The 18,782-nt window shown below is 49.1% G+C and overlaps 1 protein-coding gene across 4 annotated transcripts in view; it reads right to left on the reverse strand.

Annotated features, from left to right (window-relative positions):
* DDX21 (DExD-box helicase 21) overlaps window positions 1-18,782 on the reverse strand; it is a 790,459-nt gene that overhangs the window by 361,184 nt on the left and 410,493 nt on the right. For all 4 annotated transcript variants that reach the window (XM_069610614.1, XM_069610615.1, XM_069610617.1 and 1 more), the window contains one exon: window positions 964-1,083. In XM_069610614.1, the coding sequence (XP_069466715.1) occupies window positions 964-1,083 (120 nt within the window). The remainder of the gene's footprint in view (window positions 1-963; window positions 1,084-18,782) is intronic.

The following is an 18,782-nucleotide window of genomic DNA, read 5'->3' on the forward strand; positions in this document are numbered from 1 at the left end:
AAAATTTCCAAACAAAAAGCTACGAACTTTCTTCCTAAGAGCAAGACTGAACCTGCTCCATACAAGAGAAATCATGAGACTAAGAAACCAGGCCGCGGTAACCACGTGCAGGTTGTGTCAGGTTGAGGGTGCTACGGAGTCAATTCGTCATCTCCTACTAAACTGTCACATTCTCAAAGCTGAACGCCTGGCTTACTTGGAACCCCTATGGGGCAACTCTGTTCTGGTGGAAGAAGACATATGGTGGTGCCACCTCATCTCGGGTGAAAAAACACGCTGGGCTGTAGCTACCTCCAAACTCTTGGAAGTGGCCTTTACAAAAATAAATGCTAAAGAGCATGCTTATCCAGCGGATCACATCTCGGCCCTCCCGACTATGCAAGAAATATCGGGCGGCTAAAGATGACAAGTCACAGACCTAGACCCTGTGGACCTCAACAGTACAACTTAAACGCAATCAACTTCGAAGACTCTGTTAATGATTGCACGAACTACCTTACTTGCAAGATAGTAGCAGTATACGTGGTGAGCTCTGCGTTGACTCATCCTTGTAAAAATCATTTCCTTTGATTAAACACAAGTAATAAAAAAAAAAAATTAAAAAATAAATATATCTTGTATACAAGTACAAATGATATATCACCCTAACACATGGCAAACAAACACTCTAGCCATGGGCCTTGCGCTCATTTGCGATTGGCACCCAGCAGGTTTGCCTCAGTACGAATAGGAACAAAATTAGATCACCTGTTTGGAAGAATGGTGGGTGGTTTAATGGTTGGCAGCAGAACATTGGGCCAAAACTATTAGCAGCATGAAGAATATGGGCGATTATTACAATAATAAATGAAATTCCATTGTATTACCAAAGTTTAAGCATCTTAATTGTGCTTTACAAAGTCCAAAAAAGGAAGTGAAACAGCATGCATTATAAACTACATTTCCATAACAAAACATACTTACTGCTTTCTGTTCTACATATCTTAATTGGGACTCTTCTTTCCTTTGATAAAAGCAGATACAAACCCCTTCACGTCCAGCTCGGCCTGTACGTCCAGAACGATGTATGTAAGAGTCTACATCCTGAAAAAACAAAAATGTCATTACCAGTAAAACTAGGATAATTCATAAATGTTTTATACATTAGAATCAGCCAACACCAACAATGTTACTATGGGTTAAAGAATTCATGTAAAAGCCATACCACATGAAATGTGAGATCAGAATTGCACATTTCAGCCATCAGGCTGGACATGCCACAGCGCCACCCAGCAGCCATTTTCTGGAGCAAAAAGCATATTTCTGGGAAAATGTGCATATCCACAATGCATTGCATAGTAACTCTAAACTGAAAAACAACTGAGTGTTACTGGGATGTTAAACAAGTTTATTTTTTGCTGCTTTCCTCCCATAGATTGAGGGGCACCCTTTTTTTGCATTGTTTAGACTCCTCTCCTGACTTTGGAGGCAAGTAAAGCCTTCTGCTTTACCACCCTTGTAGCCCATTATTGGGAAACTGATTAGTTCATTATACTATTGGTACTGTGTTAGGTAAGAATTGGTGCAGTCACACTAATGTCCCTGTGTTATTCTCTGTGTTCTTGGAGATAGTTGCCGTCCACATCCCTATGGTAACGCTGGAGACATGCGGCCCCTACCAAGATGGCCTTGCATAACAAAAACATTGCACACAATCTGGAAGCAGTGGTCAGGCATTTAAACCGACACGAACAGGTAAGCACTGCGTTGCAAATGTTAGTTTGTTGCGTTACTCTTGTTTTCTAACGCTCGCTTCTGTCAGGTTGCTCTCTTTCGTCTTTCCTTGTGCTAATTTCAGCTGTAGTTCTTTCGAGCCGTGCAGCGCCGGAGCTCTGCCCCCTGCTTAGCGGTCTCTCCTTGGCTGTCATGCTATTTTGGTTCCCTGTCTCAGCACACATTGGCATTCCTCTCTGCTGGTGTGCCCCTGTCATGCCCGTCAGTTTCCTCTCCCCGCTCTTACCTCAATTCCAATTACGACCTGGAGGTAGCATTTCACACATTGGTATCGGTTTATGTTTGAATCCCTTGGCTCATCGATGATTCGGAGACTGCATCAATTGTTCGTTCACTGCATCTCTTCTCAACACCACATCCTTGATCCACGTACCAGCATCTAGGATCAGGAATTCATGAGTCTACAAGGTATTCCCCCTGGTGTTTTTTTTCTTCTTCCCGAGAGACCAAGCTCTCCGGGTGGCCCCTGTGCTGCCCAGATCATACATTGGGTTGGCACGGTGGTGACTTGGAGTGATAGGCCTCATCTCTTCGCCTCCAAGGAAGTGAAACTCAGGAAGACTACAGCCGAAAAATTATGCCAAGCCCAAGAAGTTAAGACACGATATTGACACACAGACTACACAAGACTTACGGATTGGTATTCGGCAAGATTCTATGTAGTAACCCTGTGGGAGACTACACCAGCCTTCTCCTCTTGGCAATAGGTAACCCAACCTTTGGTATAGGTTGGTGCTACACAAGTTGGTAGAGTGACTGAGCAGCCAGGCTCATCTCAAGAGGGGTCAATGTGAGCTGTAGGGTTGCAACATAGTTTCACAGTGACAAGTATCCAAATAAAACATATACTCACGGTTCCTTGAATAAACACTTATTTATTCATTTAACAGTCTGAATAAGCCTTTAGAAGGGATCAAAAACAATTAAAATATACTTCACAAATACACACTCAGTTTCAGTAAATCAGTAGAGACCCATTGGGGATGGCACACTGACACTTCCTACACCCTGAGGTGACTTAAATTAGGACACTGTGGACATTATATCACTGGCACATTTAGAGCAATATTGAGTTTGGTGTCAAAAGGAAAAGGTTAGAGGGAGAAAACAATGCTTAACAAGTTTCTCAAACAGGTAAGTACTGTATGAACACCCCCACCCCCCAGGGTACTGCATACAATCTTGGCCAACAGTATCATAAAAATGTTACATGAGAAAGTAGACAAAGCGGATACTAAGTAACCCCTCCAGCACTCCACATAAAATGGAGTGTGCTGGATCTACAAAGAGAAAAGTCAATTTAGTCCTTATGAGAAATCCAAAGGATTTCTCCGACACTGCACTGAAGGTGCTCACGTGTGTCACAATACAAAAAGATGATGCCCATGGGGTTTGTCAGACTCCAAAACCAAAAGAAACACAGCGTTCAAATCAAATAAAAATACGAGAGTGAGGAAAAAGGTCTGACTCACTACAGTGTAAAAATTAGAAGTCCTAAACTCCAGCAAACAAGCCGGGGGGGTCTCTAAAGTAGATGGGAATTAGCACAGCAATGAGAATTCATCGTAACATTAGGTAACCCACCTTTTGGTATAGGTCTGTACTACACAAGTTGGTAGTGTGATTGAGCAGCCAGGCCCATCTCAAAAGGGGTAAATGCGAGCTGTACCGATGAAATAAGTCAACACAAGTAACACTTACAAGGTTTTAGTTCTAGTAATTTATCAGCTTTAGTAAAGCAGTCTTTAAAAAGGCAATGGTTGGTAACAGTCAAGCAAACATTGGAATTACTTTTCAAAATCAGAGCTGGTGAATACTCTTTGGAGATGCCAATACCTTTCTGCTACACCCTGAAGTGACTACAACAGCAAGGATAGTATTGCATTAATATAGAACATCAGATCTGGGGAACCAAGGAGAAGTATGGATGTGTGGGTTATGGGACCCGAAAGATAGACATTAACAAAACGCAAAAGCACAACTTTATGGGTCTCTTGATAGGAGCCTGGTTGGAAATAGCCCAGAAATGGAAACAAAGAGGCCCCACCCCACCCAACCCAACGGCGATAGATTGGACAAGAGTCTGGTCCCATATAACAATGGAATTTTTAACATACAATATACAGCGGTAACATCAGAAATTCAAACAGGACTGGGGCACCACTCTCGAATATCTCCAAAGTGACTACATGGAACAACGGTGTCCGCATAAGATAAAAATCTTGGACCTGTTTAAATGATACAAAAGATGCATACCCTAGGCCTCACAGACTAAGACCGATTCTCTGCGTTTCAGAAAGGAAAGGTTAAGGAAAAATAGAAAGGTTAGAACATTTACTAATGTGAGGACAATTTGATTCCTCCAATGAAATCTAGATAAGCCTTTCCCAGCAGAAAAAGTGTTGAACACATTTCAATCCATGATGCACAAGCAATGCTAAAGTCAAAGGATTCCGAAAGATGCTTTTAGGGAGCCAGGAGAGCCAAAATCATTTGGACAAAGTCAATAGTTCTGATGCACTTCTTGGATAAAAGTCTTTCAAAGTCAGATAATTCAGAGAAAAATCACTGAAGGCACACAAGCTGTTATGCCCGTGCAAAGGAAGTTGAAATTAACTCAAAGTTAAGCAGGATAAGCTTTGCACTGTCTTGTAACTGTTGCACCCTGTTACCCTTGGGTCTGGCGCGCATTATAAATAATAAAACAAAGTGAGACAGCACGACTTTAAGGCGAGACGGTAAGTAACCCAAGCCCAAATAGTAACTCTGGTTAGAGGAAAAGACCTGGTTCCCGAGCCTCAGTCATCGGGAGAAGAGGGAGGATGTCTTGAGGGCTCCTGCGGCAGTACTCGGCAGCTACGGGCTCTCTTCGATTCAGCGGCACTTTGTAGTTTCAGCGCTTCGCAAACAGCACTGATGCAAAACAGATCTCTCCGGTTGGACTTTCCTTGCTCCCTATGTCCTGGACACGAGTGTACTTTGGATCAATATTTCCTGCTTCTGGAGTGTCCTTGGGAGGCTCCTGGAGCTTTTGGCCAGATTCGTTTCGTGGCAGAAGTTGCACTCCGTTATGGACCCTATTTATTTGCATTTGTTAAGCGCACTTGCAGCCCGTGGGCATCGAGGAGCTGTTACAAGAATATGTAGGCAATTTTGATTTAGGTGAACAAAAGTCTTAGCTACAGAAGGCAGAGATAGTGTGCGAAACAGAAGAAAAGCAAAAGGTAGCAATCCGAAGCAAGTAGACAGTGGTTAGGTATACGGTTTGCATAAAGAAAGTGGGCACCTAGATAAAGAGTTTGGTTTTGATGGCTTTCCGGAAGGCAAAGTGCGAATCTATCATTCTTAAGTGAAACGGTAGAGCATGTTAGGAAAGATTTCGTAATTGTAGGTAATTTTCCTTCCATGTGGCAACCCCTAAACTTTTTGCTGTTGTTTTTCACCTTGTTCTCGACTTTGCCAGAGAAGTGCAGCCTTCTGCCGCACTCCTCTGGGCTTTCGCCACCATTCTTACGGGGAAACTGACATGCCCTTAAGACAGTCAGTACCGGGAAACGCTGTTTTCCGTAGTTTCTTTTATCATGTTGCGGCTTTCGTGCAACATGACACCAGAGGGCACTGTAAGCTAGTTACTGCTCTCTTGGGTATCTAGCCTTCTACAGGCCCTAGAAACTCTTTTAGGATTGTAACTGATCGGTGCAAGTGATTCACGGACGGGAATGGTGGCAGCGATCGTTTGTGTTTTGAGCTCCTTTTGGCGTTTTAAGCGCGTTTCTCGCGCTTAGCCCAAAATGGTGGCCTGGCTCCCAAAAGGGCCAGACCACGAGGCTCCTTTGTCCTGTCCGCTGACCGTCTTGCTCCCTTCACCTTCCCCAGGTCGAGCCGACCCAGGGCCTTCCTTATTTGGGCATGTACTTTCCCGCGAAACACGGATGCTTTTGCGGGCTTCTACATGCCTGGTGTGTGCCTCCAGGATGTGGGCTGGGATGTCTGATCCCAATACACATCCTGGGTGCCAGAGAGTCTAGGGTGGTGTGAATGCCTGGGACCACCATGGTCCGTGATAGGTCCACGAATGGTGTGAGTGTTGATGAGCGGATCCCCCATTGGGTCCCCTCCGTTTTGGCGCGAAGGGAACCGTGGATAAGAGGGGGCTGGAAACACCACTACGATGTCGATCTCCTGAGTTCTCACAAACGAAGGAATACAGGAGCCAAGTATCCTGCAACCACGAGGCTGAAACGAGAAATCGCTGGTGACCCGCCGAAGTACTGCTCCTCTGCACTGCTGTCGCCTTGTGAAACCCTTTTCACCTTTGATCGAACCAGAAGGCCTGTACTGGTACTTCGACCCTTGGAATAGCGGGAACAGCTATTCTCGGCATCTTCACCATCTCCTGCTAGTAAGCCTTTGGAAGCGTCTCTGGGCCATCCAGCAGACTGACCAGCCTACACAGGAGTCTTGCTCTGTAACCGCCGCCAGGTTCTGTAGTATTTCGAGTCCTTGTCACTCTCACACGCTTCGTACACTTGGCGTTCCCAGGTCTGAAGTGAGTAGTGTACATATGGCTCAGATACACACGGCCGCTCCGTTGCCCTGCTGTGGTAACAAACTGTGTGGGTTCCTTCATTTGGGACGTCTTTTACTCAACTCTGCCGCTGCAGACTCAACACGACGAGACGTCCCCTGCTCTTCTGAACCTGCCAGCGACTGAAACTGACGCAGAGAAGCCTGGGTCTGCTTGCATCAGGGACCTGTGAGTAGCATAGCTAGGAACTGGTCACCCTCCTGCAGGAGCCCATAGCTTTTCCCCGCTGTGTCAAAACAGCACGCCTTTCCGTACTCGCGCTCTGCTTCTGCCCACAGTGGAGGCTGCGCTTGAGTCGCGGAACACTGTTCTTCATTTGTGCACTAAACTGAACTGCCTGATTTCCCTTGAAGAGACTCCCCTTTTGCCCGTTGGCACCAGCGTGTGCAGGTACTTTTGAGCACAAGGCTCCACTCTTCGTAGGGCTCGGACTTCCTTTTAGTTAGGTGCCTCTGAAGGCGGACTGGGTCTAAGCATTATTTCGCACTGCCTGTTTTCCTTCCCTTTTAGGTGGACTACACATTTCGTGCATCTAACGTTTGAGACTTGTTTGTATTTGTATATATATTGTATTGGTATGGTATGTGTTGGTTTACTAGAGTTGTATTGTGATTTCTCGCTACGGTCATTGTTTTAAAGGCCTTGGAATAAATGTGTATATATTTTTAATATAACACCTGTTTGGAGTAGTTTGTAAATGTCCTTGCTTTGTGTGCTAATTGCGGGCTTTCAGTCACCCTCACGCCTCTTGAGACCTAGTCTTGACCGCCGCGATCGCTACCCTGATTGGTCTGGCTTGTCCAGAGGTTACCCTGTTCCAAGTAATTAGGTTGGCCTTCTGAACTTCTGCGCCGCCAGGACAGAGTTCAGAAATCCGTCTTAACAGAGCATTCCAGTGGGTAGCTGCAAGGGTAGGGAAGCGAGTCTCCCGTGCTGGCTTTTTGGGTTTTGGGGGCGACTATCATGTTAGAGTAGCATTTCCTGAGTCGTCTGGTGGCGGTGTGCTTTGTGATTCGCTGAGCAAGGTATGGAGGAGAGAGCTCATGGAGGCACTTGTGCGTGATGGCCAAGGTTTTGAACACAATCCTTTCTTTGACGGGGAGCCAGTGGGCCTGCCTTCTGACTTCCGATATGTGATCTTTCCTGGAGGTTCCTGTGGCTGCCCTAAGGGCGTTATTTTGGGCGAGCTGGAGTTTGGTTACATTTTTGCACGAAGTCCCTAGGAGAAGGGCATTGCAATAATGAAGCCTAGAAACAATGATTTCCCTGACAATTGTGAGGCAGTTCTGGCGTGAACGGTAAGGTCTGGATGCGTTGATGACTTTGGAGTAATAAGCAGATGAGGACGCAATGGCGTTAACCTGCCTGTCCATGGTGAGGTTGGAGTCCAGGTAGACTCCCAATGTCTTAACATTATTAGAGACCTTGATGGGAATGTTGTCAATAGTGAAGGATAGGTACTGTTCACCGAGGTTGCTGAGGGTAGTGGGTGACCCAATGAGCAGAAGTTCTGTTTTTTCACTATTGAGGCAGAGCCAGTTGTCTGCCATCCACGACTGGATAGTGGAGTAAATGGTAGTGAGTGTTCTAGCGTCTGCCTCGCAGTCTCCCGTGAGTGGGATAAGAACCTGCGTATCTTCCGCATAGTTGGTGTACGATGTGAGAAGGGAGTCAAGAATGCTGAATAGGGGCCTCCTGAAGAGGTTGTAGAGTGGGCGCAATGCAGGAGCCTTGCGGCACCCTGCATTTAATGTGGCTAGGGCTGGCAGAGGCTGAATTGGAAAAGCCTCTCATGGCCCTTTCTTTGAGAAAGGAGGTAATCCAATTGCAGGCTTTGGGGGAGAAATTGGCCGCATTTACCCAAGTGGTGACAGTGTGTTATGATCCACTAGGTCAAAGGCAGCGGATAAATCGAGGAGCAGGAGGAGTGCAGGTTTACCTGTGTCCCTTAGATCGTCCATTTGGTTCTTATGATCCAAGAGCTGTTTCTGTTCCATGACGTGGGCGGAATCCCGATTGCCGCAGGCCAAGAAGCCAGTTGTCTTCCAGGAATTTTTGGACTTGCATGTAGGCTGCTTTGTCTAGGATTTTAAGTAGGAAGGGGACAGTGGTAATGGGCCGATAAACCCCTGGGACTGATGGATCGAAGGAAGATTTTTTTTTTAGAAGCGGGCGACCCATGCTTCCTTGAGTCCAGTTGGAACGTGGCCAGCCTGGAAAGATGAATTGATGAAGGCGGTTAGGAAGGATGCTAGGATGTGGGCAGAGTCTTTGATGAGTTGGGCAGGTCATGCGTCCCCCTTGCAGTTAGAGGGTTAAATAGATTTGAGGAGGGAGATTACTTCTACCTCAGTCATGTCCTTACCTCAGTCATGTCCTTAAAGTAAAAGAGTGGAGGACTCAGTATTAGTATTAGGGGGCATTCTGCTGTGTGGGTTGGAGATGTGGCGGTTGAGGGCATTTTGATGTCCACGGATTTTGTTTAGGAGCATGTCAATTTGTCTAGCATGGCCTTTTGAAGGCTGTTGCACCATCTTTCATCCTTCAGGAGTGAAGGGGGAGGGAAGGGGGAGGGGAGGGAGAGGCGGGTCTCTCCAGCTCCCTGAAGATGGCGAAGATTTCTTTGGAGCTTGATTTTGAGTCCTGGATCCTAGAATTGTAGGATGCGGCTTTGGCTATGGTAATGTTGGCTTTATAGGATGTGGAAATGGCCTTGAAGGCTTTTCTGGTAGAGTCAGACAGGTTGTTTTTCCTGGCTGAGAGCGAGCGCCTTTTCTGGGAGCGTTGATCAAGTAGCTCTTGAGAAAACCAAGAATTGGAATGTTTGGCTTTTTTAGCTTTTTTGAGAGCGAGTGGGGCAATAGCATTGACTGCTTGAGTGATGACCTCTGAAGACGTTAACCACGGTCTCCGGGTTTTTGGAGAGTGGGGCCTGCAGAGCAGGGGTAAGGAGGAACGGTGCTAAGTTTTCAACTGTCAGTTGTCGTGAGCTTCTTGCAAGCGCTGCCGGACATGGGGCGATAGGCTTGAGGGGCTCTTTCTTAGTGTTAAGGTTGAATTGAATGTAGTGATGCTCAGATCAAGGGATGGGGACGTTGGCTGTGATTAGGATGGAGCAGTTATGGTGGCAGATCCAATCAAGTGTGCGCCGTTTGGTGTGGGTAGGTCCTGAGGTGCAGTGTGCAAAGCCCAGGGTGCATAGGGCTTTGAGGGATTTGGCGTGTGGGTCCTTAGGGTCATCAAGGCCCAAGTTAAGATTTCCCAGGAGAATGACTTGGGAGGTTTTTTTTTTTTAACCACTGGCATTGGGCTTTTGCAGCAACGGAGAAGCACAGCAAGTCAGGGATTGCGCCAAAGTGGAGTTGGTCTCGGGGTTAGTTGGTCCCACTAACCAAAGGGAAGAAGTCATCCCTTCCGGAGCCTGTCGATTAGAAAAAGGAATTTCAGCACAGCAGCAGGGCTTCACCGGTACTTCGAGGTTGCAACAGGCTTGTCTTCACAATTTCTGCTTCGGATGTTTCTTCCAGTGGTGGACTCAGTCCCTAGTCCCAAAACTCTCACCTTTTATGCAAGTTTCCCATTTATTCGCAGCCTAGGCTGTCAATCGCGGCAGGGTGGCCGTCTTTCAGAAGAGCTAGCTGGCCAATCCGGACTAGTTTCGTTCAGGCACACCTAGAGACAAAGGACAGTGGAGTTTCGGGACCCTCCCTCACTTCCTCTCATTCCAGACACTTGAGTCAGGGGCAGGCTTCGGGGCTCAAGCCCTCCAAGGGCGGGACAAAGGGCTCAAACCTGTCTCAACAAAGTAAAATCCAAGATAGACCTCACAAACAGAAAATGGCAATAAAAGACGACATGGGCCATTTTGACAAAATGGTCACCCATGGGTGCTATACTGCAGCTGAGGGCTCAGCCTGCGGTAGAAAAGCACAATGGTAGGAAAAATTAAACCACTGCCACCAGCCATTTAAAGTATTGAGTAACAAAATAATGTTACATGGGAAAGTAGGATAAGGGCTACTAAGCACCCCCCCAGCACTCCACATAATATGGTGTGGGCTGGACCTACAAAGAGAAAAGGTAAGTAAAGTCAATTTCACTTTACTATTCTAGGGAATTGTAGTCCCCCCCCCCCCCAAGAAGTTATATAAATCTCAAGGGAAATCCAAAGGATTTCAGTGACACTGCACTAAAGGTGCTGTGTGCCATCATAATACGAAAAGGAGATGCCTATGGAGTTTATCAGGCTCCAAAAACAGGGAAATCAAAATCCAAATCAGGTAAAACCACATTAGCGAGGGAGAAAAAGAGCCCATTCACTCAGGAGTTAAAAATAAAAAAAAGTCTCGATTTCCAAGATGGCCGCCGACACCAGTTAGACGCGCCGGCGGAGCTCCCGTAATCTTCCTGCAACTTCAGTCGGTGCCACCACCCCGAAGCGGCTGCTCTTACTCCGATAAGAAGCGGGAGGACAGCAGAGAAGATACCCGGAGCATGGACAATGGAGAGACGACGGGGGCCCCTGTATTAAGGCTCCAAGGACTCCGAACTCGCAGCCTGCGAGAGTGCGCTCCAACCCACCCCCGGGTAAAGACTCTGAAATCACAGCCAGAGAGTGCGCATCAACTCACCGCCGGTAAGGGGGAGTGCGGCGAGCAAGACCTCACCCCCCGGGAACAGAAGCGAGCAGAGCAGCGGGAGGACAAGGCATTGGCTGACAGCAGAAGCATGGTGGCAAACGGAGGGACCCGGAGAACAGAAAGGGTCCGCCGCAGCAGTTACGCACAAGGGGTGGCAAGGCGGAGCGGGAGGCGAGGAGTCGGTGTCTCGCCGCCAGGGCCCGCACGGACAGACAGCGTAGAGGCGATAAGAGGACCCAGGGGAAGAGTAGCAGCGCAGGCACCTGGGCGCATCACCTACTGCAACACCAGATCTCTGGCCCCTGGGACCACCGAGTATCAGGCGAGGCAAGGAGAGCACCCCAGTTGGCAGCATAAGAAGTAGAGCGGGAGGCGGTGAACTGGCACCTTGGTACCAGGACCCGCACCTTGGTACCAGGACCCGCACCGACAGACAGCAGAGAGGAGAGGAGAGACGAAGGCCCAGGTGAGGAGAAGCAGCACGGGGACCCGGGTGCATCGCTCGCAGCAGCCCCTGGAAACCCAGGGGGTGGGGGGAGAAGGGCGAGGAGAGAAGGGAACCCCAGTGGGTGGGGAGAGGCAGCCCCAACCCCAAAAGCATACGGGGCACCACCCGGACCCCCAGCAGACTGCACGCCAGGAGTGGCACACATCATGGGACCGGTGAGGTGAGACTGCAGGTTAAGTAACCTTTAAGGCACAGAGCGAATTTCAAAAGGAAGTGCTGGAACCCCTTATCGGCTACACTACCAACGGGGAGGACCCACTCCCCCCCAAGGGTGGGTCACACCCCATCACAAACCCCAGCACGGAGAAACTAGGCAGAGAGGCCTGAGACCATGGCCGAGGTGGCCCCAGCAACACAGGCATGGGAAGACACTCGAGGCGGGGACAGCCCCCCCTGTGATCTGACCAGGTGGGAGACCACCCCAATACCACCTGGCAAGAAGAGGGAGAGGTGGAACGTGCCTCAGAAGATAGACCACCACCGTGCAAGACCCCAGCAGAGGTGAAGTGGATGCGGGGAAGGGACTGAGCGATAAGCTGTCACGCGAAGCCAGAAAGACGCCGCGTAAAGCCGCAGTTCTGAATTTGACTGAAGAAAGCAGAGGGAAAGGCGCAGTCGCGGAACTCAACTGGGGCAAGAAGCAAACAACAAAAAGGGTGCAGGAAAAAGGGGGCCATTTGGAGGGCCCGAGTAGGAAGGAAGGAGCAACCGAGTGACCCTCCCAGAGGTGCAATAGTCGTAGGACTTCGCAGAAGACCGGGAGAGCACCAATAAGCTACACCCACTCTAAGAGGGGCATCTCAGGCATTCCAATACTTCCAATATATCAAACAAAAACAAAGGCAAAGTTAACAGAGGAGCGCCCAATGCAAGGAGGCACGCCTGGAACGCTACCAACGATGTGGACGGCCTGGGAACCAGCTGAAGAGCTCAGATAGTCAGGAGGGAGCGTCAGGCAGTAAAACACCAGAGGAGGCAGCCCCAACAGCACAGTTATTGTGCCAGTACTTTCACAGTGAAATGCTATCCCTGCAGTCTAACCTGGCCAAAACATTCCAGGATCAATTCCAGCTGCTACCAAAGACCTCAATGCGGCCTTGGTGAGGTCAAACAAGAACTGAGCCAGCTGGGAGAGAGAACGGACATCCTGGAGAGGGGCTTGCAGAAAGTGTAAGAAGACATGAAAGTGAACAGTGAGGCCATTGAGAACCTGGACGTTGCAACCCGAAACTTCCAATGGAGAATATGTGTGAGGGTGAATACAAGACTGAAACTGCTACCGGAAACGGTACAAAATAAGGATCTGAAAAGAACCATTCAAGGCATCTTCGCAGATATACGAGAAGCACACCCGAGTAGGGTGGAACTGAACAGAGTCCACAGAGTGGGACACCTCAACAGATATGCAAAGGCCAGGCCAAGGGATGTGCTCACAGCCTTCACAAGATATGCACAAAAAGAAGCAGTGTTGATGGCAGCAAGACAACAGGAACCAAAAAAGTATCGGGACCAACGAGTGGAACTCTACCAGGACCTGTCTAGCAGCACGCTGACTAAACGGCGACAGATGGGCCCTGTTTTAACAGCACTCAAGGATAAGGGGATAAAATACAAAATGGACATTTCCCTTCAGGCTCCTATTTGAGTGGGCAGGGGATGGGGGGAAAGGGGCGGGAGGATGCAAAGACGCATAACCACCCTACAGGAAGGCGCAGACCTGCTGCACATCGACCTAGACCAGGAACAAAGGGAGGAAAGGCCCAGGAGGGCACGAGAGGGAACAAACAGAATGAGACTGAAACCCTGGGAGTGGTCCACGGTCGGAGAAAAAAAAAAAGAAGGGCAACGCTACGCGGCCCGCCACATAGGGAAAGAGGAGATAAATCAAACAGAGGGGAGGGGAGGGGAGCATCGGGTAGGGGGGAGCCCTGAACAGGCACTATATAAAGGGGTGGTGAACGAAAGGGAGAGAAAATAGGGCAGTTGGGGGGGCTATCTTGGGGGTCAGAAAGGGCGATGAGGCCCAGTAGGGAGGGAGAGAGTCGAGGACCGGGGGGGTGGGAAGGGGAGCAACTGGTTGGGTAGGGGTCAGGGGTGACACGAGGGGAGAGCAAAGAGGAGGGACAGGGAAGAAGAGGCACAGAGGAACTGCATGAAGAAGGGAGAGACCGGGGATCAATAGTAGGCCAGGGGCAAGTCAGGACCGATAACCATTCAAGTGGGTAACAACGTAAGGGGGCTTAATAACCCCCCTTGAGAGGAAAAATCTAGAACAATTCACGAAAACAGAGGGGCCGAACGTCCTTGGGCTTCAGGAAACACACCTCATGCACAAGGACCAAGGTCGGTTAAAGCTGCTGGGATTTGACCAAATATTGCATGCCTCCGGTAAGGGGGGGGGGGGGGGGGGGGGAGTGGCCCTAGCCATCAAAAACACAGTGGACTAGAGTCATCGAAACCATATGGTACACGGAGGGAAGGTTTATTATTGTCAGGGGGGACGCACCAGGACCTCCCCTATACTATGGCAGTAGTGTACTCACCAAATTCCGGCCAGGAGCAGTTTGAGGCGCGTAATGGGGACTTTGGAAGAAAAAGCATGGGCCAAATAATCCTGATGGGACCTCAGTATAGCTTGGGATTGTGAGCGGGAAAGATCGGGGGGCCCTGATAGGGGTGCGGGCGCAGTGATGTCAGCAGAACTAAGGGATAGGATCGGGAGGGCTGGGCTACGGGATGTATGGTGGGAGTTGAAGGGGGATGAAGAAGGCTACACTTTCCTATCGGGAGTCCATGGGTCACAAAGGATCGAATGTGTGTGGGTCTCCGCGGGTATGATGGGTAGGATTCGGAAAGTGAAAACGGGCCCCATTGGGATAGCAGACAAGATTGTATCCATCCAAATGGATTTAGGGCGAAAGGAAAGAGGGGTGTGGGGATGGGAATAACCAAAATTCCTACTCAGAGACCCAGTCATCAGAGAGGAAATGGAAGGGAAGATAAAGAGCTTCTTTGCGGATAATAAGATTGGGACATGAGAGAAGACAAAATGGGACGCCCGCAAGGCCACGCTCAGGGGGGAGTTGATAGCAACAAGGGCACAGAGGGAAAAGGAGCTGAAGGAGCTGGAGACGGAGGTGGAGGCGGTGAGACAGAAGGCTGGAACAGCCCTAACTAGGGCCTCTATGAGGGAGTACAGAAGGGCTCTAGGGCAACTGGAAGTCCTCTGGACAAAGAAAGCTGAAGGGGGACTGCTCTGTCCCCCAAAAGTATTACGCCAAGGCAAATAAGGCGGATACCCTTCTAGCACGACTATTGAGGGGGGCGAAGTCAAAGAACATGATCACAGCCCGGAAAATGGGTACAGGGGAGCAGGTCATGCGGTCGGGGGACATTCAGAAAACATTGCCAGAGCTTTATGAATCCCTGTATGCATCACAGAACCCTCCGGCCCACCTACAGGTGGAGTTTCTGGAAAAGGTGCAGATAAAAACAATTGAAAGGGAGGCAAGGGATACCCTTAACCGGGAGATCAGAGAGGAAAAAGTGAGGAGGGTAATCTGTAACCTGCCGCCAAACAAGGCCCCAGGCCCAGATGGCTACACTGCAGCTTTTAATAAAACGTTTGCTACAGCACTAATTCCGCACCTCACATTTCTCTTTAATACTTTCAGGTCCACAGGCAGAATAACCCGATCCATGGATGAGGCTAGACTTACCCTTATTCTTAAGCCTACAAAAAAAACAGAGGAGAGAACATTTTACAGGCCTATAGCACTGATAAACGTTGATGCTAAGATTTATACGAAGATTCTGGCAAACAGGTTAGAGATCCTCCTCCCGAACCTGATCCACACGGATCAGGCGGGTTTTATAAGAGGCAGAGAGACAGCGGACAACATCAGGAGGGTGGCCCATCTGGTGGAAAAGGCACAAAGGACAGACACTTCCGCGGTCCTCCTAGCTTTCTGTTCCGGGTAATGCAGGAAATGGGCCTGGGAGGGGAGTTTCCGACAATGGTTCAGGCCAACTACCAGACACCGTCAACGAGAGTTGTCAGTTAACGGTGCAATGTCAAGACCCTTTAGGCTGAGTAGGGGCACGAAACAAGGATGCCCACTGTCCCCAATGCTCTATGCAATTTACCTGGAGCCTCTTACAGGCCATAAGGCAAGCAGGCGGGATACGGGGCATTCCATTCGGGGTGGGGGGGTGGGGACCAAAAGGTGGCAGCGTTCGCCAATGGCATGTTGCCGGCCCTGACAACACCAATAGACTATCCAGACAGGCAGAACCTTACTAGCGGAGTTCAGGGAGGTCTCAGGTCTGAAAATTAACATCAGCAAATCCAAAATTCTAAATCTAACTCTAAAGGCAGAGGACCGCAACAAACTGGGGCAGCCACCCCATTTGTGTGGAGCCTAGGGAGGGGGGGGGATTAGGTATCTGGGAGCGAGAATCACAGCAACCCTAGCGGGTTGGCATGCAGCCAACAATCCCCCCATTAATGAAGGATATCAAGAGGGACTTCCACAGGCTGAGGAATCTCCGAGTCTTGTGGCTGGGACGACTGGCTGCAGTCAAAATGGTGACGATTACTGTATCTATTTCAGGCGATTACCCAGGTGGTACCAACAAGCTTCTATAGGGAGCTAAAGGCCCTAACTAATGAGTTCTTATGGGAAGAAAAGAGCAAGAATTAGTAGACACATACTGATGGCACCCAGACGGGAGGGAGGGCTGGCACTAACGAACTGCCAACAGTATTACGTGGCTATGCAGTTAAGGGTGATCAGAGAATGGCTTCAGGAAGGGGAGAGCACGCAAGATAAACAATGGGTTAAAATGGATAGCACCATGGCGCATCGCAGGCTGGCAGAGGTCCTGTGGCTACCAAAACACAGGGCAAACCATCTATACGAGAGCACAATAACCAAACTGGTAGCAGACAATTGGAATAAACTAGTGGTAACCAAGGGGATAACCTTCCCGTCAACTTTCACACCCATATGCAATAACAGGGACTTTACATCTAGGCTAGAAAAAGGGCCATTTAAACAGTGGCTAGATGGTAAGAAAATGGGTGATATGTTCCGAGGAGAGGGAATACTCTTGTTTGAGGATTGTAAAAGGGAATTTGCGGTGAAGGAAGGGTAAAGGCTGAGCTATGCGCAAATAAGGCATTGGGTACTGAATCCTGGAGTCCAGGTCGCAGTGATCAGGGACACAACACAGTTTGAAAAATTCCTAATATCCAACAACAGGTCCAAGGGGCCAATATCCAACTTATATAGGATACTAGACAACGCCAGGCAACAATGGCCGTATATGTGGAGATGGAAGCGGGCCTTGGGGATGGAAATTAGGGAGGAATGGGAGAGACTATGGAGGAAGATCCGCAAACTTGCAAGAGCCTCTCAGCTGCAAGAAACATGGTACAAGATCTTACTCGGCTGGCACGATACACCAGCCAATCTTCACAAGATTTACCCAGGAACCCCAGGGGACTGCTGGAGGGGCTGTGGGATGGAGGGCATGGCAGAAAATATCTGGTGGAAATGCCCAAAAATCGAGCCATTCTGGTGGGAGGTTCATAGGGCTCAGGACCAGACTTACAGGCCAGTGGGAAACATACCGCTGGAACAGATTTTATTAGGAATTGGAGGGGGAGAAACTCGTTCCAGGGAAAAAGCGAAGGTAGTTCTAATGCTTGTGGCTATGACAATAGCGCAGCGGTGGAAAAGCTAAGGAGGTGCCCATGATGCAGGACTGGCTGCAGAAAATATGGGAAATTATAGCCCTCGAATGAGCAACGTGCGCAACTTTGCAAAGGACTGAGGAGAAATCTTGGCTTTCCCCAAGGACTATCGGGTAGGGTGGTGCCCCCAACACCTAAAACTGTTGGATCTCCAATGAACCCCTACAACCGGCCCATAACAGGAATGGACAGAGGACAACGCTGGTGTCGCCTCGGGGGGGATGGGGGGGGTAAAGGGGGGAATGGGAATGTGATAATTATCTTAACCTTAGAGACCCCCAGCAACTTTGCTGGATTTTGAGGACTATTTTTTTACGAGGGAGTGTGAGCCTTTCCCACGCATGTATTTTGATGTGCGTTTTTCTCGTGTGTTCTTTGATTATGGAGTTTTAGACAACTCCATAGGCATAATCCTTTCATGTGTGTTACACAGCACCCTCAGTGCAGTGACACAGGTAAGCTTTTTAGGCTGTCCCAAGGTTTAAATACCTTCTCTGGGATAAACTACTGTTTCCCAGAGAATGTAAGGTTAAATTGACTTTAGTCTTTTTAAATTCCTAGACCCAGCACACACTAGCTTACACTAGAGTGCTGGAGGGGTCACCTAGTATCCCCTATGTCTAGAAACTCATGTAGCAGTCAAATGCTACCCTTTCCTGTCAAAACGGCTGGTGGCAGTGGTTTTACAACAAACTACCATGATTATTCGCGAACACCGGTAGCTAAAAATCACGGGAGCCATGTTTTTCAAGATGGCTCCTTAAGCCACTTTGTTTAAACAGGTCCTGGTCTTTTTTCGCCGTTTCTTTTTGGAAAGGTCCTTCTGGAGTGTCTCTGCGCGCCAAACCAGGTTTGGTCCCTTTTTTTGTACGCCTTTGGCAGGCTTCAGGACTGAAGACCGCCTCAGGCTCCCGAGTGTCTGGGGTGGGCAGGAAGTGAGGAAGGTGCCCGAAACACTCAGTGCTTGGTCTCAGAGGAGACGCAAAAATGCACTCTGGCATGATTGGCTGGCTGATTGTCCGGCAAGGACAGCCATCCGTGCTGGGTGAGTGACAGCTAGGCTGGAATGAAACTGAGAAAACTGTTTAAAAGGTGAGTCTCTTGGACTGGAAAGCAGAGTTGACCACTGGAACGAAAGAACCGAAGATGAGCTGGAAGAGGACAGCTGCTGCAACTCCTGGACCATTGGTTCGCCCGGTGAAGCCCTGCTGCAGGTCCGAATCGCCAAGTTAATCTCGACAGAGAAGCCCCTTCAAGGACAACTTCTTCCTTTGAGTTGGTGGGACCAATCAACTCATGAGCCACCTGGATAACATTCTCGGAGCTGGTTAGGATTTAACAGGAAGGAGGACACCAGCTTTTGTGCCTGAAGCCAGCTACTTGAACCAGAGTTCTTCCACTTTGCTAGCTTGTTTGACCAGTCCACATGCAGTGCAGGAGTCGGACGTCCTCCCTCTTGTCCCCACGACTGAGACTCAGGAACAGTGAGATCTGTAGGAACTGCCAGAAACCAAC

The sequence above is a fragment of the Ambystoma mexicanum genome, chromosome 8 (assembly GCF_040938575.1).
Source record: "Ambystoma mexicanum isolate Mex_15411 chromosome 8, UKY_AmexF1_1, whole genome shotgun sequence".
NCBI classification, from domain to species: domain Eukaryota; kingdom Metazoa; phylum Chordata; class Amphibia; order Caudata; family Ambystomatidae; genus Ambystoma; species Ambystoma mexicanum.